The sequence below is a fragment of the Pelophylax lessonae genome (genome assembly GCF_965119305.1).
Source record: "Pelophylax lessonae genome assembly, chromosome: 4".
Lineage (NCBI taxonomy): Eukaryota > Metazoa > Chordata > Amphibia > Anura > Ranidae > Pelophylax > Pelophylax lessonae.
Genome location: NC_138771.1, coordinates 609,105,119 through 609,131,381, shown reverse-complemented (window position 1 = coordinate 609,131,381; position 26,263 = coordinate 609,105,119). Strand labels below are relative to the sequence as shown.

At 44.4% G+C, this 26,263-nt stretch overlaps 1 protein-coding gene across 2 annotated transcripts in view; it reads right to left on the bottom strand.

The window, feature by feature from the left end:
- Positions 1–10,249: 10,249 nt before the first annotated feature.
- The window catches only part of LOC309551988 (uncharacterized protein), a 75,310-nt gene continuing 59,296 nt past the window's right edge, over positions 10,250–26,263 (bottom strand). For both annotated transcript variants that reach the window (XM_082252732.1, XM_082252731.1), the window contains exons 7-8: positions 23,879–23,950; positions 10,250–10,531 (exon numbers count right to left, since the gene is read on the bottom strand). In XM_082252732.1, coding sequence (XP_082108858.1) covers positions 10,435–10,531; positions 23,879–23,950 — 169 coding nt within the window. In that variant the 3' untranslated portion in view covers positions 10,250–10,434. The remainder of the gene's footprint in view (positions 10,532–23,878; positions 23,951–26,263) is intronic.

Genomic DNA, 26,263 nt, shown 5'->3' with positions numbered 1-26,263 from the left:
GCCATCACCTCACTGCGCCGTTTGCCTGAAAATGGCCGAGAGTGTACGGGCTTTCCCGAGCGGCGGAGGTGCATGCGCAGTGTACATGTTGGGCCAGCCGCAGCCATTTTTTTTACAGGTGCCACGGATGTTCAGGCAGCCCCAGGGCAGGGGGACTTTCTGGCCTACGGGGAAATTTCCCCGTATTCCGGTAGGCCAGTCCGGCCCTAGATTTAGCGCTGGAGTGTTTTTTGGAGAATGTAGTTAAATTTGCAATTAAGTTCAAATGCACATTGTAAGTGAATACAAAATTGCTAGCACTATACACCGATCAGCCATAACTTGTTGACCATTGACAGGAAAAGTCAATTATTTTGTTGCAATAGCATTCTAAAGTGGGTGGGATATACAGTATTAGGCAGCAAGTAAATATGTTGTCCATAAAGTTGATGTGTTAAAAGCAGAAAAATGGGCATGTTAGGTATTGGGCTGCGTAGCCACAGACTGCTCAGAATTGCCATGCTGACCCGTGTCCACAGACAAAAGCGCCTACAATGGGCATGTGAGCATCAGAACTGGACCACTGAGCAATAGAACAAGATGGCCTGATCTGAGCTTACCTGTGGTTTATCCATGCAGAGAAAAGAACAAAGAGGTGAGTATGTACTGCTGAGGAGGGGGCATTAAGATTAAGAATCCTGAAAGTGAACTTGTTGCTTTGCCCTGCATGAACATGAGAAGCTGGTGAGTCATTCACCATGCTGAGATTCACTTCCACGTAGGTTGGTGACCCAGACGTGAAAAGGAAGACCTCTCGTATAGCTCCAGCTCAGGGGCAACTGACAGTGGAACAGTAGCAATGATAGCATGGCAAGGTATGAGTGTCTGTGATCAGTCCACAAATCTATGCTGGTAGAAGCCAATGCTTCACTGGGAGGACACCAGGAAGCAGGAGCAGCTGACAGCAGGCAGATGTAGCAGGTAGAGAAGGCCAGTTAGAGACAGGTTGGCGGAGTGCTTGGCTGGTGACAGGCTGCGGATGCACAGCAGGAAGCAGAAGCCACTTGAGGGCATGCTGAACTGGAGGACTTGTATCAGGTTGGATGAGCAGAATGCTGGGTCAAAAAAGCTGGGTCAATAACAGGCAGATCAGGCATAAACGGCAGGCAGGAGAGTAGTCAGGTCACAGGCCAGTGTCAGCAACGGTGAAGCAGATCAGGCAAGAACAGAAAGCAGAAGCAGAATCATCGGACAAGCCAAGGTCACGGCAGGTAGCAGACAAATGGGGTCAGGAGCAGGCCAGATTAAGATCAGAGGTCAGGCACCAGAATCAGGAACAACCACACAGAACACTGTAGGCCAAACAGCAATGAGACAGTGCTAGAGCCCATTTGGCGCCAGTATTGGTGACAGGCGCGCACCTGGACATGCACGCACACACATGCATGTGCATCTGCGCACATTTGTGCAAATCTGCCCAGCCAGTTGCTGGCAGGCACACATGTATGTGCCTGGAAACTACATCCTATCTCTTTTTCCCATGATTCTATGAATGGAGGTTTCCTCAGGCTCACCATATCGGTTATCATTTTGTATATCTGAGATATACTATTTTGGTTGTGGATTGCAAAGTTTTTCCCCTATATTTAATTCCTTCTCGGATCTGATGGGTTGCGGCAGGGATCTCATAAAACGTTTTAACTGAAGATATCTCCATTTATTCAATATCATATTTTCTCCCCCGGTATAAGCTTGTGATATGATCTTATCTTTCCACCTTGTATAATATCTTTAAACTGTGTTTTTTTTAATCCAGTAGCCAAATTGTGTCTCATTCCCAGGTGCAAAATATTTTGGGCCTTCTAGTGATAATAAATGAGAGTTATATTCCCATTTGCCTTGTCTGTGTATCATGTCCCATGTCTTATATACAGCTCTCGTCATATCATGTGTATCTTCATGTATTTCCCTGTATTTTGGTGGAATCCAAATATTATTTAATTGTGTTCTACTTAGTGTAGTTTCGATCTTAACCCATCATTTGAGTATATTTTTGTCCATTCTATCATACGTGAGATTAAAACTGCTGTGTAATATCTTTTAATGTCTGGTGCAGCTAATCCCCCCTGTGATTTATCCTTACTGAGAACTATATACTGTATTCTATGTTTTTCCCTGCCAGATGAGCTTTAGTATCATTGTTTTTATTATTTTAAAGTATACCGGTGGTATAGCTATTGGCAGCATTTGAAATTTGTATAGGATTTAGCCTCGGTTTCCACTAGTGCGGCTACGAAGTCGTGCTACTAGTCGTGCAAAAGTAAACCGCGGCTTCAGTTAGACTTGTCCCTCATATATAGAGGGAAGTCGCACTCAAAAGTAGTACACAATTTACTTTTGAGGTCGCGGCAACTGAAGCCGCAGCAGTGGAAACGGGCCCCATTGAAAACAATGGGTTTTGACTTGCTGTGCGACTTGACATGTGTCAAGTCGCACCGCAAGTCGCACTAGTGGAAACCGAGCCTTAAGGCAGTATTATCATCTTGACCATGTTTATTCTACCTAACCAAGAAAGTGGGCCTCTTGATATTTTTTTTATTGTCTGCTTTTATCTCGTTTAGCATGGGTATATAGTTGACATGGTAAAGATTTTTTAATGATGGGGTTAAATTTATCCCAAGGTATTTTAACTTAGATTTTGCCCATGTGAATGGGAATTCCCTCTGTAATGCTAGTTCTTCTTTGTTACTTAGCCCAATTCTCAAAATTTCTGACTTTATTGGGTTGATCTTAAAATTAGATAGTTCCCCACATTTCTTTAAGAGCCGGTTCACATAGAGGCGACACGACTCCTTACTACTTCGGGGGCGACTTGTGCATTACCGTGCACCACGACTTCGGAGCGACTTGCAGGGACTTCACATAATGGAAGTCTATGCAAGTCGCTTCCGAGGTCGCCCCGAAATAGTACAGGACCCTTTTTCTAAGTCGGAGCGACCTGTGTCGCTCCTATTAGAACGGGTCCTGTAGCGGTCAATGGACCGCGAGGGAGCGCGACTTGTCAGGCTGACAAGTCGCCTGACAAGTCGCGCTAGTGTGAATGGGCTCTAACTCTTTTATAACATTTGGGAGGGTAAAGTGGGGTACACACTAGTAGAAAATCTGCCGAAAATTCCCATCTGAGGTAAAATCGTATGATTTTCGGCTAGTGTGTACACAACTTTCAGCAGCCGATGCCGACATTTTCAACGAAAAAAACGGAGGGACAAACACCAAAATTTTTATCGTTTGTCCCCAGACGACCAATTTTCGTTTAATGTGTATGCAGTACGTCAGTGAAAAATCCGATACGAAAGACTGCGCATGATCTGAAGTTGCTGACAACCCGGAAGTCTGGGAACAAATGTCCCAAAAAAAAAATAAAAAAATCGAGAAATTTCGTGAACATTTATGCACTGTCAACTAAAAACTGTAATGAACGCTGAGCAAGAGAGAGAAGAATCTGAGGATATTTCGTCCGATTTCCGTCAAGTGTGTACGGGCCTTAATTCTAGGGTTGGTAATGTAAAACAAAACATCATCAGCATATGCTGCTACCTAATGTTCCTATTGTCCTACCTTTACTCACCCTATGTCTACATTGTTCCTTATAGTCCCTAGTAGTGGATCATGCGACAGGATGAACAACAGGGGCAAAAGCAGACACCCCTGTCTCGTCTCATTGCACATTTCAAACTGGGGAGAATGATTTCCATTAACCTTAAGGCCCCTTTCACACTATCCGTCCGTCGGACGGATTCCGTTTTTCTCAGCGGGGGATTGAGCCGCCGATCCCCCGCTGAGCAGGAGGATGACAGCTGTGTCTCCGCGCTGTGTGCCAGTTCCCCATGTATCTCTATGGGGGAAATCGTATGGGAACGGACTCGGTACGTTCTCATCCGATCCGCTGGACGGATGGAAAATAGGCTTACCATCCATCCAGATTTGACGCTGACATCCGATCTGATCCCCCATAGAGATGCATGGGGAGGGGCCGTTCATATCCGCCAAAAAAACGGACAGGCGGATCTGAACGGTCCGCCTGTGCGAAAGGGGCCTTACCAATGCTTTTGGGCTTCTGTACACTGCTCTTATCCGTTGATCATCCTCGGACAGATACCTAACTCTTCTATTGTTCCTAGCATAAACTCCCAGTCCACCCTGTCAAATGCTTTTTCGGCATCTATTGATAACAGTAGATTTGAGGTTTTGAAACCTCTAGCTTTGTGTAATAAGAGTAGTGTTCTTATCCCGTTGTCTTTCCCCTCCCTGCCTGGGATGAATCCTGTTTGGTCTGCATGGATCCACTCTGGCATTAAATCTTTTAGTCTAGTTGCTAGAACTTTTGCGTATAATATTGTATCAGCATTTAACAGCACTATTGGTCTGTAACTAGAGCACAGGGTTGCGTCCTTTCCTTCTATAGGTATTACCGTTATGTATGCTTGTAATGATTTTACTCTCATCTTCCCCCCTTCTCCTATCCCATTCATATATGTGCACAGTTTTGCACCTAGTGTTTCCTTAAACTTCTAAAATAACTGGTGGTAAACCTGTTCGGTCCTGGGCTTTTCCCTATCAGTGAGTTTTTTAATGCCATCATTATCTCCTTATGATAGATTGGTGCCTCTAGGGCTTATAGGTTTCCTGTTTGCAATTTAGATCATTTTGATTCCCTTATATATTTGTGTATTCTTTGTCTTCTGTTTTGTTCTGCTTCATGTGATCCCTTTTGGCGCACTGTATATAAAGCAGGGATCGACTGATATCAGTTTTCCGTTGCCGATACCGATATTTTGAACATTTAAAGGTTTGCAAAATAAACACAATTTTTGACACAAATCTGTTACTGAACATGTTAATGTTTGTTTATTAACATTTTTAACATTAAGGGCTCATTATTCACACCTTAAGTGCATGAAAACTGATATGAAAACCGCACTTGCAGGGACATCGGTTTCACATCATCTGATTGTGAATGATGCATAAAATGCTGCAGTAGTGCACTCACTCACTGCAATAATTTTAAATCACTACTGCAGTACAGTCAGTGCGTAACTGCTAGAAAAAAAGCTAGACAAACAGCTAGACAGTGGAGTCAGTGGACTACTGCTGCAGTAGTGCACTCACTGCAATGATTTTAAATCACTAACTGCAGTCAGTGCAAAACTGCTAGAAAAAAAGCTAGTCAGTGGGGAGTCAGTGGACTACTGCTGCAGTAGTACACTCACTCACTGCAATAGTTTTAAATCACTACTGCACTACTGCAGTGACTGCAGTAGTGATTTAAAATCATTGCAGCAGTGAGTGGCGCACTACTGCAGCAGTAGTCCACTGACTCCAATCCACTGTCTAGCTTTTTTTCTAACAGTTTTGCACTGACTGCAGCACAGCGCAGTCAGTGCAAAACTGCTAGAAAAAAAAGCTAGACAGTGGAATGGATTGGAGTGGACACTAGTACTATGCTACTACACTTTCAATACTCCCAGGTAAGCAGAACAATATTATAGTGCAGAAAGCATAACATTTCAGCATGTTCACCAGTTAAACGGCTTCTGTTTTTTTCATAAATTGCTGCCACTTCCCTAAAAATACACTCACTTGGTTCCGAGGAAGGAGGAGAAGAAAGGTATCTTCTAGTATGAGAAGCAAGTCTTTTGTAGCGTGCCTCAGTTTCTTTCCACCACTGAAGAGGATCACCACTTCTTCTATCAATTACTGGTTCCTTCAAATATAGATGAAGTTCATCATCCAGGCTCATTATTGCAGATTCAGAAGAATCCTCCGCATGAGGCCCCAATGAAACACTGAACGTTGCATTCTCTTGAAGAAGCAACCTTAGCACATGGGATGACAGATGACACAGATGAGTCGTAATGACTCACCTCTAGTGTCACTTCCTCTTTGGGGAGGAGGGTCTCAATGACATTGGCTACAATGTCCCACTGATCAGCAGTAAAACAAGAATATCCTCCATATTCACCTGAATATATGGTAAGAGCTCGCTTCTGCTCCAGCATTCTTTGCAGCATGTGAAGTGTTGAGTTCCATCATGTTGGAACAGCGTTAATCAAGTTGTTTTTGGGTAGGCCAAGGTTTTCCTGAATGCACCTCAGCCGCTGCTTGGCAAAGATTGGATGGTGGAAATGGCCTGCGCACTTCTTCAGCATGCTAATTATGTCAAGCAAAGCTCTCTGGTTTGACAGACCATTATTTGCCACAAGTTGCAGGGTGTGTGCCATGCAACTGAGGTCTGACACTTCAGCAAGTCTCATTCCTTTCACCATGTTCGCTCCACTGTCTCGAAGCACAAGCATCACTCGGTCTTTGGTGATTCCCTGTTCTTCTAGCATGCCTAGAAACATTTCTCTAATCTACTCCCCAGTATGGGATCCTTGCATCAATTTTGTATTCAACTCCAAACGCCTTCTTGTCCATCCGCTGTCAATGAAGTGGCATGTAAGACTCATTAGTGATTCTGTTTGTCCTGATCAGCAGTCAGTCGTGAATGAGAGTGAGTTGCCAGCATTCTCTGGTTTCAGCATAGCCTTTACTTTCTCAACGACCTTTTGGTGAATCTTTTCCAGCATTTCGGTTCGATAATACTTCTCACTCTTCAGTGTGTACCTTGGCTCAATTATGGACATCAATCGCTTAAATCCAGAGTCAGACACCATTGTAAATGGCTGGTTATCAGTGACCACCATCTCTGTCATTACTCTGTCCAGCAGTTGGGATCTTCCATCCGATTTTAGACCACCTGTTTTTTTTCTGAAACATATCTGTTATTGTTGCCTGGGATAGTGATGTTTCACCTTTGATTAATTTATTTTTTTCTGTGCTGCATGATATAATTCAAAATGATGAACTCTTAGATGGGCCCAAAGATTTGACGTATTTTTGGTTTTTGCAGTTATTGAATCCATGCTTACATTGTTTGTGCACGTGTTGCACACTGCTGCTTTTCCTGGAGATGGAGACGAGAAATAGTCCCAGACCACACTTTTAGTTTTTCTATCTGCATCCATCTCCATTGAAATTTGAAAGACACTATTGAAATTATATACAGGCTTTAAAAAAAACTGGCTGACACACTGTGGTGATGAGTTGCTGGCACCTTTTGGTGGATGGCTGGCTGGTACCCTGTGGTGGGTGGCTGACTGGCACCCTTTGATAGGTGGCTGGCTGGCACCCTTTGGTGGGTGGCTGGCTGGCACCCTGTGGTGGGTGGCTGGCACCCTTTGGTGGGTGGCTGGCTGGCTGGCACCCTGTGGTTGGTGGCTGGCACCCTTTGGTGGGTGGCTGGCTGGCACCCTGTTGTGGGTGGCTGGCACCTTGTGGTGGGTGGCTAGCTGGTACAGGCAGGGCCTGTGGCTGGCTTGCTGGTACAGGCCTGTGGGTGTGTGGGTGGCTGGCTGGCTGGCACTGGGCAGCTGTGGGTGGGTGTATGTATGTGGCGGCTGTGTTAAACACACTGTGTGCACTGTACACTCACTGGCCCGAGACTCTCCGACTCCAGACGAGGCTGATGGAGGCGGCCTAAGAAGGCAGAAGCTGTCCCAGTGCGCAGAGGTGCAACATACGCAATGATGTCACGACAATATCGGCAATATTGGTAACCCCCGGGGTGGATTCCTATATATCGGGGAAAGTGCATATTGGCCGTCGATATATATCGGCCTTGCAGATAATCGATCAATCCCTAAGGGGTGCTGTGATATTTTCAGAAAGCTAGGTACAACACCCTGCTGGCCCCTTCCATCAGCCATGATCTGCCTGCATTGAATAAAGAGGCACAGAGACCTAATGATGACATCACTGGGTCTAAAATAAGATATGTAATGAAACAGTAAAATTTTTATTTAAAGTAGTTAAAAAAAACAAAACCTGTAAGGCAATTCCATAATGTGCTAGTATGCATCCCATATTATCACATTATCAATTACTTACCTTAGAACAAAGCCCTTCAACCGCACGCTGTCACCGCTGAGAGGGCTAACATCTTCCATTGTCTTTCCTCCGGGTTCACAGGCTCCAGCTCCGCAATGATGTCACTCCTGACACAAAGCTCTGAGGGTCCAGCACAGTATGCCGGACCTTCAGAGTGCATGCGCCGGTGACATCACCAGCAGCATCCAGGGTAAATTCAACCCAAGTGTAAACCTTGTTATAGGCTTGTGTATGAAAAAAAGGTGCGCTGATCTGGGATTAAGCTGCTACCAGAAAAAAATGAAAGATGTGTAAATGTGGATGGTGCGCTAAATCCAATAAAACATGAACAAATAAATAAAACCATACGTGCAGAAACCAAGATGGCCTCTTACCAGAACGATATGTAAATGGCGCTCTGTGAAATCATGGGGATTATCAAGCTGCTTCTCTCCATACAAACAGGCGTAGCAGGTTCCCAAAGTTCATCAGGGCTTATATCATCCTCTCTATTTCTGTGAAGCACAAAAATTCCCAGAATCCTTCTGTGAAGCAGGTTCTTGATAAGATCTCTTCACACTGCGCACGCGTATCCCTCGCCCGGAACCTTTCTGTCTCGGCTCTGTGCGCTGCCCGGACACTTTTTCGTGAGGGGAGACAGAAAGGTTCCGGGCGAGGGATACGTGTGCGCAGTGTGGAGAGATCTTATCAAGAACCTGCTTCACGAAAAAGTGTCCGGGTCGTTCTGGTAAGAGGCCATCTTGGTTTCTGCACGTATGGTGAAGAGCACATTTCTTTTGTGTGGTCACAAGGAGTGGTTGTTTGGAACATTATATATTTTGCACTTACCTAATATCCGCCCGGTAAGGAGGAATTTCACCAGGTGGAGGGATTTCAACACTATTATTTGAAACATCACCTTCATTTACACCTGTTTATGTGTCACCATATTTATAATCGAAGGAGTTTCATCACTTTTGGACTTTGGGACTTTATGATTATATTTGTTTTGGTCACATTTATTTGTTCATGCTTTATTGGATTTAGCGCACCATCCACATTTACACATCTTGTTATAGGCTTACCTGTAGGTAAAAATCCCAAAGCGGACTTTACTACTACTTTAACATTTTCATTATCTTGTTGATGAGGGGGCAGAGAAGGGAAGGCAAAATTAAATTCAAGCAAATTAGACTTCACCTTGAAGAAATTACATCACTGGATCCAAAATATGGTTATGTATTAAAAATGTCATTATCATGTTGATGGGGGGGGGGTTGAAACCAGGGAAGGTTCACACAGGGAGTCCGTCGGCGGATTCCGTTTTTCTCAGCGGGGGATCGATCCGCACTTTAAAAACAATAGGCTGCATTTAGATCAGTATAAAAAAAAATGCCTGTATCCCTAAACACACAGGTGTTAGGAAGTAGTGTGCAAGAGGTCTTAAATGCATATTTTGTATTAGGCTCCTTTCACACTATCCGTCCGTCGGACGGATTCCGTTTTTCTCAGCGGGGGGTCGAGCCGCCGATCCCCCGCTAAGCAGGAGGATGACAGCTGTGTCTCCGCGCTGTGTGCGGAGACACAGCTGTCAGTTCCCCATGCATCTCTATGGGGGAAATCGGATGGGAACGGACCGCCGGTCCGTTCTCATCCGATCTGATCCGCTGGACGGATGGAAAATAGGGTTTCCATCCGTCCAGATTTGACGGATCGGATCGGGTCGGATGTTAGCGGACATGTCTCCGCTGACATCCGATGCCCCATAGGAATGCATGGGGGGACCGTTCAGATCCGCCAAAAAACGAACAGGTGGATCTGAATGGTCCGCCTGTGTGAAAGGGGCCTTATTGTTTTGTTCTTTTGTCAGGTTAGGTTCACTTTAATTGTATAAATGTTTCATGCAGCACTGCCTAATGTATCCATATTTGTATTTTGTACTTCAATGAATTTGCTGTACTCATCGTGCCACACAATGGGATAAATATTTAGATCTCTAGAAGGTAATTATATATATTTTTATTCTCATTAAATTTTATTACCTTTTATTGACATCAATAAAAAAAATCTGCAACATGAAACAAAACTTTATTTTTTTTTTATCTTTGTGGTAAAAAAGACAAAAGACAACCTGTCATTCTGACTCAAATGTCAACAAAATGTTTGTGCCCGCCATTTATATTCAACACAAGGAAGGCCTGTAATTCTGTAGAAAGTAGTACCATTGCGGAGGCTTGTGCCTTATGCCTCCCCAATGCCCTCTCTAGAGAACTAATAGTCTGTATAAGTCTGTATACTCTAGCAGTAAACAAGATGGCTGCCTGGTGGAAAACAAAATGGATAAAAGCGTCCAAAATATTAGCAGCCAAGATGGGAAAACAGCATACAAAATGGCTTAGAAAGGTATGGCCATGGATGAATTTTAGGATAAAATACAAAACTATAAACCTGCTGAACAACAAATACAAAACAGACGAGTGGTATTAGTTACATTTCTCTGCGTCTCTTTCGTGCAGCACCTCTGCCTGGGGGGTACCGTACTCTCTTCAGACGGAGGTCCCGGTACGTGTTCATAATGAGGCGACTAGGAAAAAAAAAATCAAGACTTATTATGTGCTACATACTCAGATTCCAGATTACCTAAACTACAAGTGTATGTTTATTTCTGCACTGATGTTTATAAACTCCAGTGCAGAAAACACCCTTGGGTGGCTAGTGCGCCTGTAAATGGTTGTGACCTAAGCTGTCGTCGGAAAGCTCAGATCACAGGCACAGTGTACAGAGCTGATCTGAGTGGCTCTGTACCTTTTGATTGCTGTGAGGATCAATCATAAATGGAAACACTCTAGTGTTTACATTGGAGATCCCCCCCCCTTCCTCTTATAACATAGGAAAGGGAGTTAGGAAGAACTAATTATTGATTCATTGGTAGAAGATCACAGGCAGTTGCAAAAATTCAGAGTATTCATTCATTTGTGGTATTGTTTTTAACCCTTTCAACTCCCTCCTCCTCTGTGATTCTCAGCTCTATCCTGTCTCTGCAGTGGCTGATTTTTTTTTTTTTTTTTGTTCCATCAAATGCTCATTTATTGTTCATCTTCATAACAAATCAATTAACAAAATATTCGGCAAGGCTCCTTTTGCTTCTCAGGGATCAGTAATCTTGCATATGAAGCCTCTGGTATTCTGCAGAACTGGCTCTCTTCATGTAGATATGGGTTAGTACTGATGAGATCACCGCCACAGTGGCCATTAATGATGTGCAATCATCAGAATGGTCCCATGTACTCCAGACGTCTTCTCCACACTGAGAGTCACTTGAAGATCTCTCTGTCCAGATAGTGGGGGGTGATGAGACACTCCTCATCCTTTGGGGTGTTTTAGGCACGGCGGGAGCACCCTCTAATAAAGAGTCCAGAATTGGGGGGGGGGGGGTCACTAGCTGAAATAGTCTGCAAATTGTTTGTTCCTGCCAAACTTCACTGCTCAGCTCTGCTCCCCCCGGTCGCCATTTTCTCCCTTCACAATCTTTCATCCGACCCCCCCATAGCTTAATACGTCCACATGGCTGATCAGTGGTTGAATTTTAACGCCTTAAATTCCCATCTCGTCCTGAACATCAGCACATTAACCCCCTCATCTCCATCCTACCATTGTATGTGTCCTGTATATTAAAGAGGTGCTCCAGCCCCACCGCCAAGTACTGTAGCTGCTGACTTTTACTACGAGGGCACTTACCTGTCCAGGGATCCCACGGTGTCCTCACCCAAGCCGATTCTTGAATCAGCTCTTGGGTGCTGGCGCCGCCATCTTGGGTAAGAGAAACCGGCAGTGAAGCCTTTTGACGAATCGTGCTGCGCTTTCCCAATTGGTTGGCTGCTTAAAGTGGAGTTCCACCCTAAATTATACTTACCTCCATCTTCATGTCCGGGGTCACCTGAAAAACAAATGGATAATCGCAATTTTTTATTTTTTTTTACTTACCTTGTAGAGAAAATATACTTACCTTACTTCCTTCTTCCTCCCCTCGGCGGCCACGGTGATTCGTCACTTCCTGGCTTTTGCAATGATTCCTGGGAGCTGAACGTCATAGCTCCCAGGAATCAATGCGCCTGCACCGGCCCCAACGTCAGTTCCAGTGCGCGCGCGTCAGTCCCCGTCTAAACAGCTTCTGGGCATGCCCAGAAGCTGTGGAGGGATGACGCGCGCTCACCGGAAGTGATGGCGGGGCCGGTGCAGTGCATCGTGGGACCGAAGAAGGAAGAGGATGCAGAAGAGGATCGCGCTGGCTTCAAGCTGCCCACACCTGAGATGGCAGCGCTGGAGAAGAAATTTTCAAGGTAAGTATTTCTCCTAAAAGGTAAGTGCAACCCAGGACAGATCAGAGGCTATCCATTGTGGAATGTACTAGCCCTGCCTTTCCCGGGGGTATTTTTATTAAAAAAAGTATTCCCAGGGTGGAACTCCACTTTAAGTTCACTGCGTCAAACCCAGCAGGAAGTGGGAGCGGTTACCTGTCAAAACCAGGTACCCTCTACCCCCTCAAGGTGCCAAATGTGGCACCGGAGGGGGGGAGGCAGTAAGAGAAACCGGCAGTGAAGCCATTTGACAAATCGTGCTGCGCTCTCCCAATTGGTTGGCTGCTTGAGTTCACCGCCGCAAACCCAGCAGGAAGTGGGAGCGATTACCTGTCAAAACCAGGTACCCTCTCCCCCCTCAAGGTGCCAAATGTGGCAGACAAGCAGAACTTCTCCTTTTGGGTGGAGCTCAATTTTAACCCCTTTACCTCCTTCCTGTGTATGAACTGTACAGTAATGTTGCCCTGTATCTAGTGCACCCATATCAAGCTCTGTTTTTTAACCATGAAGTAGATAAGACATACTCAGAGACCCACTATTGCCACATCCCTAAGGAATGGCAGTAAAAAGAAGAGAGGAGGGGAGTGAGAAAATCCCACAAATGGGATTTCTCAACCTCTCGAGTAAGTTGGGACTTTATAGGCTATAAGTAGGTGCTGATCTTGATGGGAACAAAATGCAACAGTCATTTTTGAAACTTTAAAAATTTTAAAAATTGTATAGCTGATATACTGTATTTCCTAGTTTTCCAGGAATCGCCTGAGGAAGCGACCGAGCGAAACGCGTCGCGATTCCACGTTTACCACAAGAGAACCCCATATGTGTATGATCTTATATCATGATTTATCATGATTTGGTATATACCTCATATTAGTTGCCCTAGCAAGTAGAGGCATTTGGGGATCCAGTGGTTAACCAATTTTGTCTTATGACTTATATGCATGTACATATCATGTTTTATTGAATACTTTTGTACGTATATATGTAATAAATTATATAATTCTTTTTTTAACAAAAACGACTGTTGCATTTTCTTCCCATCAAGATCAGCACCTACTTATGGCCTATAAAGTCCCAACTTACTCGAGAGGTTGAGAAATCCCATTTGTGGGATTTTCTCACTCCCCCTCCTCTCTTCTTTTTACTGTTTTTTAACCACCCCAATACCAGAATGTTTCTTAATTTCCAAAAAAACCATGGCAAAAAATGTGATCATCTTTGGGTGTCTACAAATTTTGGGGGTTTTTGCACTGTCTTGGCATTTTTATTTGATATGTTTTATAACAGAAAAGGGAAAAGGGAAATTACTTATTCACCTTTTTCCCCATGGAGTAAAAATAAAAAAAAACCCAGTGGGTATTATTCATTACCCTACTGAAGAAAGCTTTGTTTCAAAAACGTGATATAAAACTTGCATGGCAAGGTAACTGTCAGTCAAACTGTCACAACACTGAAAATGGAGAAATAGTATGATGATGAACATACATACCAGAACTCCAGTGGTTAAAGTGATATTAAACCCAAAAACAAACATTGATTATATTGCAGCTTACCAAATCTTAGATGTGATTCTGCATTTGTTTTCTTTTTTAGGCAATATTTCTCTTATTTTTACCCAGTGATCCAGCCAGTGTTGAAAGCTCTTCTGCAGATGTAGAAGTTACAGGGATGAGACAAACCATTCACTACTGGCTGGGTGCTTAGAGTGATCAGCTTTTATTTATTTATGTAAAAACCATTATCTCAAATAAAAAAAAAAATAAAAAAAAGAAAAACTGTTTGCTGTAACTACCTATAAAGCAATAGCTGGAGTTTGGCTTCCATTTGTTAGTGTATCTAAATCTGCTAGTACATCTAACACTAGCCAGTATGTCAAACACAAGGCCTGCGGGCCGAATGTGGCCCCCCAAGCCATTTCATGTGGCCCTTGCTCCTCTCCTGCAGCTGCGGCACCCCCCTTGTCTCTGCTCTCACCTTGTCTCAGTAGTAGGCAGCAGAGGACAGAACTCCTTTGCCAGATCCTGTGCCTCTCTGTGCTGCTGCAGAAAGGCTTATCTTTGCCCCCCCCCTCCTTCTCAGCAGTCTGCAGCAGAGAGGAGGGCAGAACTCCTCCTACAGATCCCGCACCTCTCTGTGCAGCAACAACACCACCTTGTTTCTGCCTCCCCTGGCCTCAGCATTCAGCAGACTCTGTAAGCGGACTCCAGCCCTCCTATGGTCCTCCTCCAGACCTTGCACTCTCTTCTTCCCAGATCCACCTGCATCTTTTTTCTGGCAGTAGCACCAGGTAAGGGGCTGCATTGTGATGTAAGGAAGGGTGGGTGACTCTTGACTTATGATGGTGGGGGGGCTCTTGACATCTCATGTAAGGGTGTAAGGGGGCGTGGGGTGTTCTGGACATCTAACCTTACAGATATAACCGGCCCATTGAGGGCAAACATAATGCTGATGCGGCCCGCAATGAAATTGAGTTTGAGTTTGACACCCCTGCCCTAGATTAACAATGCTGCTGTCCAAAGGCCCCCCTTGTGCTCCTTCATCCAGAGTTGGGGCTCTCTAATACAGGAGGTGTGTTACTGGTCAGATCACCAGGTGAAAACAGAGGGTAAAAAAGCCTACAAAAGAAAACAAATGCAGCCACCACATCTAATGATTGGTAAGATATAATGTATTATAGTTTTGTTTTTGGGTTTAAGCCTAGGTTCACACTAATGCAGAGTCAGAAACCCTGCGTTCCATCTGTGTTTCCCACACCGCATTCAAATCGCACTGCCCCTTGCGATCTGCAGAGGGTGTCATAACTATTTTAACGACACCTCAAGCCCAGGTTGCAAACACAGTGCAGTTACAAATTGGTGCATGCGTGACTTTGGCCCCTTTCACACGGGCGATCCGATCTGATCCGCCTGTCAGTTTTTCAGGAGGACCTAATCGGATGCTCCATGCATCCCTATGGGGCAGTGGGTGTCAGCGGAGACATGTCCGCTGACACCCCTGCTATATGATCCGATCCTGTCCGTGAAATCCGGACGGATGGAAACCCTATTTTCCATCCGTCTGGAGGATCGGATTGGATGAGATCGGACAGGCGGTCCGCTCTCACTTGATCTCCCCATAGAGAACAGCAGGGATCTGACAGCTCCGTCTCTGCACACAGAGCGGAGACGGAGCTGTCATCCGCCAGCTCAGCGGGGATGGGCGGATCGATCCCCCGCTAAGCAGAACGGACTCCGTTGGGCGCACCATCCGTGTGAAAGGGGTCTTTGGTGCGATTAGAGCCTATTCAACATGAATGGGCTCAAATCACACCACACTGATTTGCATGTGAATTGAACAGGAAAAAACTTTCAAATTAAAATGTGTTGCACTAAACATAAGCAAACATATGCCGGTTTGGTGATAATTTATACATGCTTGTGTGGTTTTTTTTTAACTTTGTGTAAGTGTATTATATAGCATTTTCAAAGTTTTCTACACTATGGGATGGCTCCTTTCCTCTTCCTTTACATGAACCGCTATGCTGAGTATCGGGTTGTGTGTATCCAACTGATAGTGTCCCCTGTTTACATTGAGGCTGTTTGGAAGATAACCTTGTTTTCCAAGGAGATTATACTAAGTGCTTTGTAATCTAGAATCAAGGTGGTCATGGAAATCTGGAAAGCGTGTGCACCGTTATCACTTTGGGTGATCATATCTGCTGGTGGCACTTTATGATAACAGGAAGAAACAATCTTTTACTTGTCAGCACACCCTGGATGGACTTTTTACATGAACTTTTTTTATTCGCTTATTATCTGTTATCCCACAATTCATGTATTAATATACGTTTACTCTTATTTACACACTGTGAACACGTATAATGATTGCATATGTTTATCGCAACACATTTTAATTTGAAAGTATATACATAAGAAAGGATATTTTCTTTTTGTGTTTGCTGCTTTATTCACAGTTTTTTTTCTTGTCTTTTGCTATGTTGTACAAGAGTGTGGTTTTAACATACGTGTATAAGGTAATTGAACAGGAATGTGGCGCAGTTCCTGAACAATTCACATGTGGTTCATAGTGTGAACCGAGGCTTACACTGTTTTTACCTTCACCTGTCATAATAAAGATATGAAGGCTGTCATGATTGTGCTTCTTCTAAAAATGTACAACTAAAAAAGTGTACTTATGCTTTTCCCCCTACCTAAATGATCCCCCCCAGAGGCGTAACTAGAACCTTCAGGGCCCTGGTGCAAGAAACCATGAAAGGCCCCCCGGACCCCTGGCTGGGGCCCTTCCCTTCAAGCCTGGGGCTCTTCTCACTGATCCTGGGGCCCTTTACGCTCGTTGCGGGACCCTTTCACAAGTTCTGCAGTGGCCCCCCTTCCTGCCATCTTGGGGCCTCCCCTCGGTGGTGGAATGCCAGGGCCCGGTCACAAGTGTGACCTTTGCGATCCTGGAAGTTCACCGACTGGTGTCAGTAGTTTTTATTTTTTGGTATTTTAATTGTATTGTTTTTATCATTTTATTTTATTTTGTTTTACAATGTGACTGACTATGACTCTGTCCATTCAGAAAAGGAAGGAGCTGACAAATTACATATTTACCGACCCCTTCCTGGTTCTCTATTGTGTCATCCTATCCTACCCTATCCAGGTGCCCCTCCCTCCTGCCGCTTCCCGGTCGTTTTCCCCGCTTACCGGACCCGCTGGTAGCGGGGGAAAACTATCCGGTCTGATCTCCTCACAGGCAGGAAGTCGAGTGAGGGCAAGATGGCCCCCCACTCGACTCTATGGCCTTGGAGGACCGGAGCGACGTCAAAATCATGAAAAAAATTACTCTTTTTTTTTTTTTTTTAGTGTAGATGTGAGGTCTGGGGTTTTTGAGACCTCAGATTTCACAATAAAAAGGACCTGTCCTGCTTATTTCTATTACAAGGGATGTTTACATTCCTTGTAATAGGAATAAAAATAATCAAAAAAAAATGTGTAAAAATAAAAAATAAATAGGAAAAAAACTAAAATTAAGGCGTCCTGTCCCTGTTAGCTCGTGCCCAGAGGCGGACGCATACGCAAGTCCCACCCACATATGTAAATGGTGTTCAAAGCACACAAGTGAGGTATCGCCGCGATCATTACAGCGAGAGCAATAATTTGAGCCCTAGACCTCCTCTTTAACTCTAAACTGGTAACCTGCAGAAAGTTTTAAAATGTCACCTATGGGGATTTTTAAGTAACAATGTTTGTCGCCATTCCACAAGCGTGCAACATTTTGAAGCATGACATGTTGGATATCCATTTACGTGGCGTAACATAATCTTTCAAATTATAGAAACAAATTGGGCTTACTTTACTGCTTTCTTATTTTTTAATTTGTTTCCAAAAAAATTGCGTTTGGAAGACCGCTGCGCAAATAAGGTGTGATAAAAAGTATTGCAACGATCTTCATTTTATTCTCTAGGGTCTCTGCTTAAAATATATGCATATATATATATATATATATATATATATATATATATATATATATATTGTGAGGGATTAGCTCGGTGGTGGGCGTATGGGTGACCCCTTTGGGGGTGCGTTTTCACAGAGATAGCCGATTAGAGGTTGAAAAACAAGACTGATTTATTCATGCAATTTACTTAACACAATTGCAAGCATCAAAACAGCCAAAATAAAATAAAAGACAAAATAAATCCTTGCCTCTGTGGGCGGCTACCTTCTCACGCTGGAACCTACCTAAGAAGTCTTTCCAACCTACTGTTGGGCCGACACTGCTGATCCTACAGCAGACACTCAAATGTCCATTTGTTTGCTTTTCACACAGCACAAACATTGTCCATTGAACATGTCCCTTTGTTTCTTTCACATCAACACATGTTCATTTATAACAGGATCCTTTACTCTTCAGATCCTTCACATTGAACACAGTTCATTTAACAGGTCCCTTTACTCTTCACACTCTTCACATGGAACACTTTGTCTTCTCACCTTTGAGACGTCTTCACTCGTGGTTACCCTCCTTAGCTTCACATCGCTGTAGGGGGTCTTCTCCCATGCTCACCAGCTTGTCGGGAGGCACACATCCGACTGTCCCCCTCTCCCAGCCCACACGGCGACAGGCGGCAGCAGTCCTTCTCCCATGCCCACACGGCGTCGGGAGGTACACGTATGTCTGTCCTCCTCTCCCAGCCTACACGGCGACAGGAGGCAGCACTCAATAGATTTTCTCTGGACAAATTATAGAGTCCTTGATCTCCTCATTCTGAACAGCTGAATGGTTTTCAACTTCCTGCTGGCTCTCTCTGCAGCCAACACCCTATAGTATCAGTGAACTTTCAAAGCAGGTGGGAATGTATCTCCTTCCTGTGACTACATTCCCAGATTTAGCTGACTTCCTGTTACATACCCCCCCCTCTTGTTTCAACCCTAGGGTTGGGACACAGATTTCCAGGCACGCATGTGTCAAGCACTGCTGACTCACTGATAAGCCTCCTATTATCCTCAAGCTTCCGGATGAAACTGTTTTGTCATCTTCATTGACGGATTTCTCATAAATGCCACACAGTTTGTCTCTCATCTCATATACACATTCTTCAACTGCATTTTTGGCATCATTTCGCTCCTTCTCGTTTCTGTCATCTTCATTGACAGCTTTCTCATAAATGTCAGACAGCTTGTCCCTCATAACCGTCTGTCCAATCCACCACGGAGGACCGTGATCCATAGGCAACTCAATTGGGCTAGTCTTAATGTCTTCAACATTCTTAAGACGCCTCTCTCTGCAATCCATAAATGTTTTCCACAAAACTTTGAGAACCTTTGCTTCACTAAGCTTTGTTCCAAGTAGGGACTCTTGACATCCCTCTGTGACTTGAGTTGCCTCTCCATACAGCTGTACACAATCATTGACTTTTTGTTGTAAAAGGGAATGATCTTCCTTCTTGAGCTTTGCTTGCTCTAAGATGCTGTGCAGAGGATTTTCCAATTGAGACAACAGGCTGTCACACATTTCTTCAAAGTGACCCCTGTTCCTTTTCCCAGAGATATCAATATCATTCAAACATTTCATATTCATAGGCAGATCTGAAGCATTTGCACTCATCAACTTCTTAAACTTTTCGCCCTCCTGAGCGAGTCGCAGTAAAGGCCTACTATTTGATTTGATATTCCGTTTATATTTCTTGCCAAACTCTTCACAGAAGTAGCCAACCAGAACATCATCAACTTTCCTTCCACCAACATAGGGGTCAAAGGCAACAACACAGTTGAACCCAGCGATCTGGGTGGTATCCATTATAGACCTCCTCTCTGCATCAGTGAAGAAGCATGGAACTGCAACACATTCTTTTACAGGTTTCTTCAATGCACTTTCTGCTGAACTATTTGACCGCTCAAGGTCACCTAGTTCTTTTTCTCTATCTGAATTCCACATGGAATGCATCTCAAGATCACGATCAAACTTCTGCCACCCGTCTTTCACCAGTTCCATTTTGGAAACACTCCCTGAAAGGCACTTATTCATTTGCTTCACGTTTTCACCAACAGCCTTAGTTTTCTCCACTAGGTTTTCAGCCTGAACTGAGAAATCACCACATTTCTTACTCAGCTCCTTTGTTTGCTGAAGCTCTAATGATACATTTTCCAATGCTTGAAGTTTTTGAAGGAACGGTTTATTCCAAAGGGGTGATTCAAGCCACATGTCATCACATTTCTGAGGCTCACTCAGGACAGACCCCAAAACACTGATCCTTTTAAAAACTGCATCAGGCACACTATCCCCTCTTTGGGACAGATCCTCTGTTGCCTGGAATTCCTCTTCCAGTTCCTGCAACGGAATCTTCATCTCTTCTACTTGCTGTTCTAAGGCTCGCTTAGACTTTTCTAGCTCCTGAACTCTTTTCACAACATCATCCTTGGAGCGGACCAATTCTTCCATTTCTGTACGCAGCTGTTTGTTAACACTTTCTAGTTCAGCCTTACACTCTAGAGCTTCCTCCAAAGAGCGAGCCAAGAACAGGGCTTTGCTCTCGTTATCACGCACCTCCGTTTCTGCACGGGCGCGTTCTTCTGCATATTTTGCAGACACAGTCTTCTCTTCACCAAGCATCTGATCAAACTTCTTTTTCACATCTTCAACACACTGTAATGAACCAACGCTTTCTTCCATGCGTTTTTTCATATCCGCTATCTGAGCTTGCAATGTTGCGACTTGCTCTGATAGGTTTTTCTTTGCTTCCGCCTCCTTTTTTAATTGTTCCAGGAAGCCATTTTTCTCATCTTCCATTTGTTTGAGCTTTGTGCTAAAACTCAGCCTTTGACACCTCTCTTCCTGTAAGAGTTCCTGCGTGTCTTGCAGCTGCGATTCCAAGATAGAAAAATCTTCCGCAATTTCTCTAGATTTGCTGTCTGCTTGAGAAAGCTGATTTGTAACATTGTCCAACTCAACCTGCAGTCGGTTTGCCTTCTCTGACAGCTTAGCACACAATCGGTCACCTTCTGACACCTTGACTTGCGATTCCAGAAGCTGTGCCTCTACTTTTTCCCTCTTATGTTCACAATCTTCTTTTCCCTGCATAAGAGCCTTCACCTCATTGGCTAGCATCTGGGAATAAGAATGTAATTCTGCCACACAGGCTTCTTTCTCCTTTAACTGCTGCTGGACACGTTGGGCTTCCCCTTTCCAACTTTCACAGTCCGCACGCCATTCATTTACCACATTGCTTAAAGTAGTGAGCTCATACACAGTACTCAGTAATTTAGCCTCTCTTTCACTTTTCTCTTTGTCGTTGAGAGACAATGTCGCTTTCAGAGCAACATTCTGTTCCTGCGACTCCTGCAGGTCTATTTTTGTAACTTCCAAACACTGAAGACTTTTTTCCAGCTGATTACGCAACTCCAACATATCAGCCATACTTTGCTTCTGCAAAGTCTGAATTTCACTTTCCTTTTCCATGAGGATGGTATCTTTCTCCATTATAGTGTCTTGACATTTTTGCAACTCGACCAAAAGAAGAGCAGTGGATTCTTCCCACTGTAACACATGAGACTTGAGTAGTTCATTCATTTCCTGCAAGTTTCTATGCTCCATTTTAAGCAATTCCAAGGCTTGTTCCTTTTCTTCCATTTTCCGTTGCAAGGCATCCAACTCAGCCCTGCACACATACTCGGTTTCTTCCAAACCGATGGCCTCCATTGGCTGCTGGCGTCTCTGTTTCCAGCCTGCCATGCTCTCTTGATGAGCCTTTTGTTGAGCTGCAAAGCTCCGTTGTTTCAGCATCTCCCCCATTTTGGGTTTACTTTTCATCTGAGCACACTGCGTCTCCATAGCAGTTTCATCAGTGTTGCTAGGGACAACACCCTTCCTCTTTAGTAGACTCTCTTTAGGCATGGATGGGGCTGGTTCAGACGGTAACATCCCCTCCATCCATAGAATCCGGTCTCTCATTTCATCTATCTTTGCATTCTTCAGGCGTTTTGAACGCCCCATCTTCAATAACTCCACAAACAAATTTTTCACAGTCCAGCAAACAATTTTCAGACCACTGTCTCTTCAACACATGTAGTTTTTCTCTCTCTTGCAGGATCTCTTTTCCTGCGCACACAGTTTGTGCAGTCACTTGCACCAGACACAACAAAGTTCACCAAATAATTTTGAGACCGCTGTCTCTTTAAAACACTTTTTTTTTTTCTGTCAGGATCTTCTCTCCTGCACACATAGATTGTGCAATCTCATGCACCAGATAAAGTTCATCAAACATTTGCACTTCCTTGCAGGGATCTCTGCTTATGCCCACTGCATACCTCCACCATATGTGAGGGATTAGCTCGGTGGTGGGCGTATGGGTGACCCCTTTGGGGGTGCGTTTTCACAGAGATAGCCGATTAGAGGTTGAAAAACAAGACTGATTTATTCATGCAATTTACTTAACACAATTGCAAGCATCAAAACAGCCAAAATAAAATAAAAGACAAAATAAATCCTTGCCTCTGTGGGCGGCTACCTTCTCACGCTGGAACCTACCTAAGAAGTCTTTCCAACCTACTGTTGGGCCGACACTGCTGATCCTACAGCAGACACTCAAATGTCCATTTGTTTGCTTTTCACACAGCACAAACATTGTCCATTGAACATGTCCCTTTGTTTCTTTCACATCAACACATGTTCATTTATAACAGGATCCTTTACTCTTCAGATCCTTCACATTGAACACAGTTCATTTAACAGGTCCCTTTACTCTTCACACTCTTCACATGGAACACTTTGTCTTCTCACCTTTGAGACGTCTTCACTCGTGGTTACCCTCCTTAGCTTCACATCGCTGTAGGGGGTCTTCTCCCATGCTCACCAGCTTGTCGGGAGGCACACATCCGACTGTCCCCCTCTCCCAGCCCACACGGCGACAGGCGGCAGCAGTCCTTCTCCCATGCCCACACGGCGTCGGGAGGTACACGTATGTCTGTCCTCCTCTCCCAGCCTACACGGCGACAGGATGCAGCTTCTGGAGGCAGCACTCAATAGATTTTCTCTGGACAAATTATAGAGTCCTTGATCTCCTCATTCTGAACAGCTGAATGGTTTTCAACTTCCTGCTGGCTCTCTCTGCAGCCAACACCCTATAGTATCAGTGAACTTTCAAAGCAGGTGGGAATGTATCTCCTTCCTGTGACTACATTCCCAGATTTAGCTGACTTCCTGTTACAATATATATATATATATATAATGTTAGGGGGTTCTAAGTAATTTTCTTGTAATTTAAAAAAAAATGGATTTTAACTTGTAAACAAGTGTCAGAAATAGGCCCGGTCCAGAAGTGGTTAAATCCCCTTTCTTCCCCATTCTAATCCTCGGTTTGAACTTCAGCAAATTGTCTTCACCACGTCTAGATGCCTAAAGCCTCTTTCACAGGGGCGCACCGCCCAACGGAGTCCGTTCTGTTTAGCAGTGGATCGATCCGCCGATCCCTGCTGAGCAGGCGGATGACAGCTCCGTTTCCACTCTGTGCGGGAGATCAGATCAGATGTGGGGAGATCAGATGAGAACGGACCGCCTGTCCGTTCTCATCCGATTCGATCCTCCAGACGGATGGAAAATAGGGTTTTCATCCGTCCGGATTTCACAGACCGGATCGGATAGCAGTGGGTGTCAGTGGAGATGTCTCCGCTGACATCCGCTGCCCCTTAGGGATGCATAGAGCATCTGATCAGGTCTACCTGAAAAACTGACAGGCGGAGATATCAGATCGGATCACCCATGTGAAAGGGGCCTTAATGCATTGAGTTGCTGCCATGTGATTGGCTAATTAGAAATTTGAGTTGCCAAGCAATTGAACAGGTGTACCTAATAAAGTGGCCGGTGAGCGTACAAATAAGATTCACACAGAAGAAGTAAACTTTGTGGGAGTAAGCAGCCACAGAAGGGATATCTGTATTCATCTTGGGACGGGAAAGTGAGATGCTTTAGGTGGGGGGGGGGGGCAAAAAGTATAAGTTCTTGATGTATTTTTTATAAAGAAAGTTAACCCAAATGACATTGACTTAAAACAATAATTGTATTCCTTTGAAAACACCAATAATGGGAATGCTCACTTGAGATTGGACAGCTCCAGGCAGAGGCCCTGAACAGTGGATGAGGCATCTTCCCATCTTCTCTCTTGCTGTCTGTTCAGGAAACACAGAGGATCATTTCAGGATCCAATGACCATAAAGCCTTGTGCACTCAGGTTTCAGCTTATACAAGGGCAGCATGTACAGCAATTTACAGAGCTTTACAGAGAAGAGAAGGAGCTGTGCTAGGGAACCGACTAGTCAATATTCTAGCAAAGCCCATTGCAAATACATAACAATTAATATAAAATAGAAGTATGGCTGTCTTGGTGACCTTTACTTTTTAATACTATTATTATTATATATTATTATTATATAGGATTTATATAGCGCCGACAGTTTCCGCAGCGCTTTACAACTTGAGGGTAGACAGTACAAATACAATACACTTTAATACAGGAGGAATCAGAGGGCCCCTGCTCGTTAGAGCTTACAATCTAAGAGAATATAATCATTGTGAGGTCTTGCATTATATTAATTTTATCTATATGCATATTTGTACATTTACTGGAACTTGACATTTACTTTTACGTTTATGTTCTGTATTGTTTCAATACTGAATAAAACGGTATCAACATAAAAGAGAAGTATGGACTTAAAAAAAAAAAAAAGCTTTTCACCTAGGTGGATGCTGCATTGATCAGATGCTGCATCTGTTCCGTGTCGGCTCTCCACTGAGAACTGAGTGATTAAAGGCAAATTATTGCAGCTCTGTAGCCATTATTACATCACTGAATGTATTTTTTAAATGGAAGCAATTTAAACAACTGAATGTGATCTGGGATTTTCCTCCTGCAGTCCCTGTACAGTATAGCTGAAGTGGCATTGGAAAAAAACAGAAAGAGAAGCCATTCAGTTCACATGCTAATAGGAGGAGAGAGCAGAGTGACAGAAAGAGATGAGCTCATCATTGTGCTGCTTCTCCATTCACTGTATGTTCACAGGCTGGAACAGATCCAGGAGGAGGTGGGTTAGGAAGAGGTGGGTTGTGTAATGCTCATCAGACTGAGGACATCTAGAGGCGATAAACGGTGGTAGAAACTGCTAAACTGATGTAGCACCCTCCTAGGTAGGTGCTAGTGAGAGAGTATAGTTTTTTGGCTCTGTCTGCCTATCAGAGGAGCTGCAGGTAAATCTATATTGCTTTCTGTCTAGCAGACAGCAGGATCTGTTAGTGAGGTCTGCTCAGTGTGCTCAGTATGTGATTTATTGAGTCTAGAGGAGTGTTTCACACTGGTCTAATAGGGAGGCATGTTGGACAGTGGGAGGAAACCTGACCAATGGATACATAGGCTTTGATATAGTCCTGGTGATTGGTGGAGACAGGCTGTCTTGGTGCATTATGGGATACTGTATAAAAGCCAGGAGCAAATGTGCTGTGGGGTCTTTGGCTGGTGAGCAGAGTACCGGAGGGAGGGTGACGGCTGCCTCCTCCTCTGTAGCAGTGGCACGTGGCATCAGGAGGTTGGCACATGGCACCAGAGGAATGGAGCTGAACCTAGAGGTCCAGGAAAACTGACTGAGGGGGAGACACTGGAGACCCTAGAAAAACAGTATCGGGAGTACAGGGGATCGGGTCAAGGGGCCTGACCTGTGGGGGCCACCCCGGAGTAGGATAGTCAGTGGACGGGTGTCAGTGGTCAAAAAAGAGGATATTAGGAGAGTGTTCTGAGGATAACATTAGTTCATCAAGTCATCTGGAAAGAGGCTTAATCTAAATCCACCTAAGTGGCAAGGTATCTACAGCAGAGTCGTAACTAGAACCTTCAGAGCCCTGGTGCAAGAAACCATGAAGGCCTCCCCCCCCCGACCCCCTGGCCAGTGCCCTTCCCTTCAAGCCTGGGACTCTTCCCACTGATCCTGGGGCTCTTTACTCTTGTTGCGGGGCCCTTTATTAAGGTCCCGCAATGGGACCCTTTCACAAGTTCTGCAGTGAGCCCCATTCCTGCCATCTTGGGGCCTCCCCACAGTGGTGGAATGCCAGGGCCCAGTGGTGGAATGCCAGGGCCCGGTCGCAAGTGTGACCTTTGTGATCCTGGAAGTTCACCCACTGGTGTCAGTAGTTTTGATTTTTTGGTACACTTTAATTGTATTATTTGTTATCATTTTATTTTATTTTTATACAATGTCACTGACTATGACTCTGTCTATTCAGAAAAGGAAGGAGCTGGTAAATTACATATTACTAACCCCTTCCTGGTTCTCTTTTGTAACACATTCCTTGCAGCAGCCGGCAGGAGAAGGAAGGGAGCACAGTGGGGCCCAGAGACAGCAGAACACAAGTGAACTGGATTGGAGGAGTGGCGGGGGCAGTATACAGAGGAACCAATCTCCTCCATTTTCCTCCTGCAGCTACAGGAGGAAAAA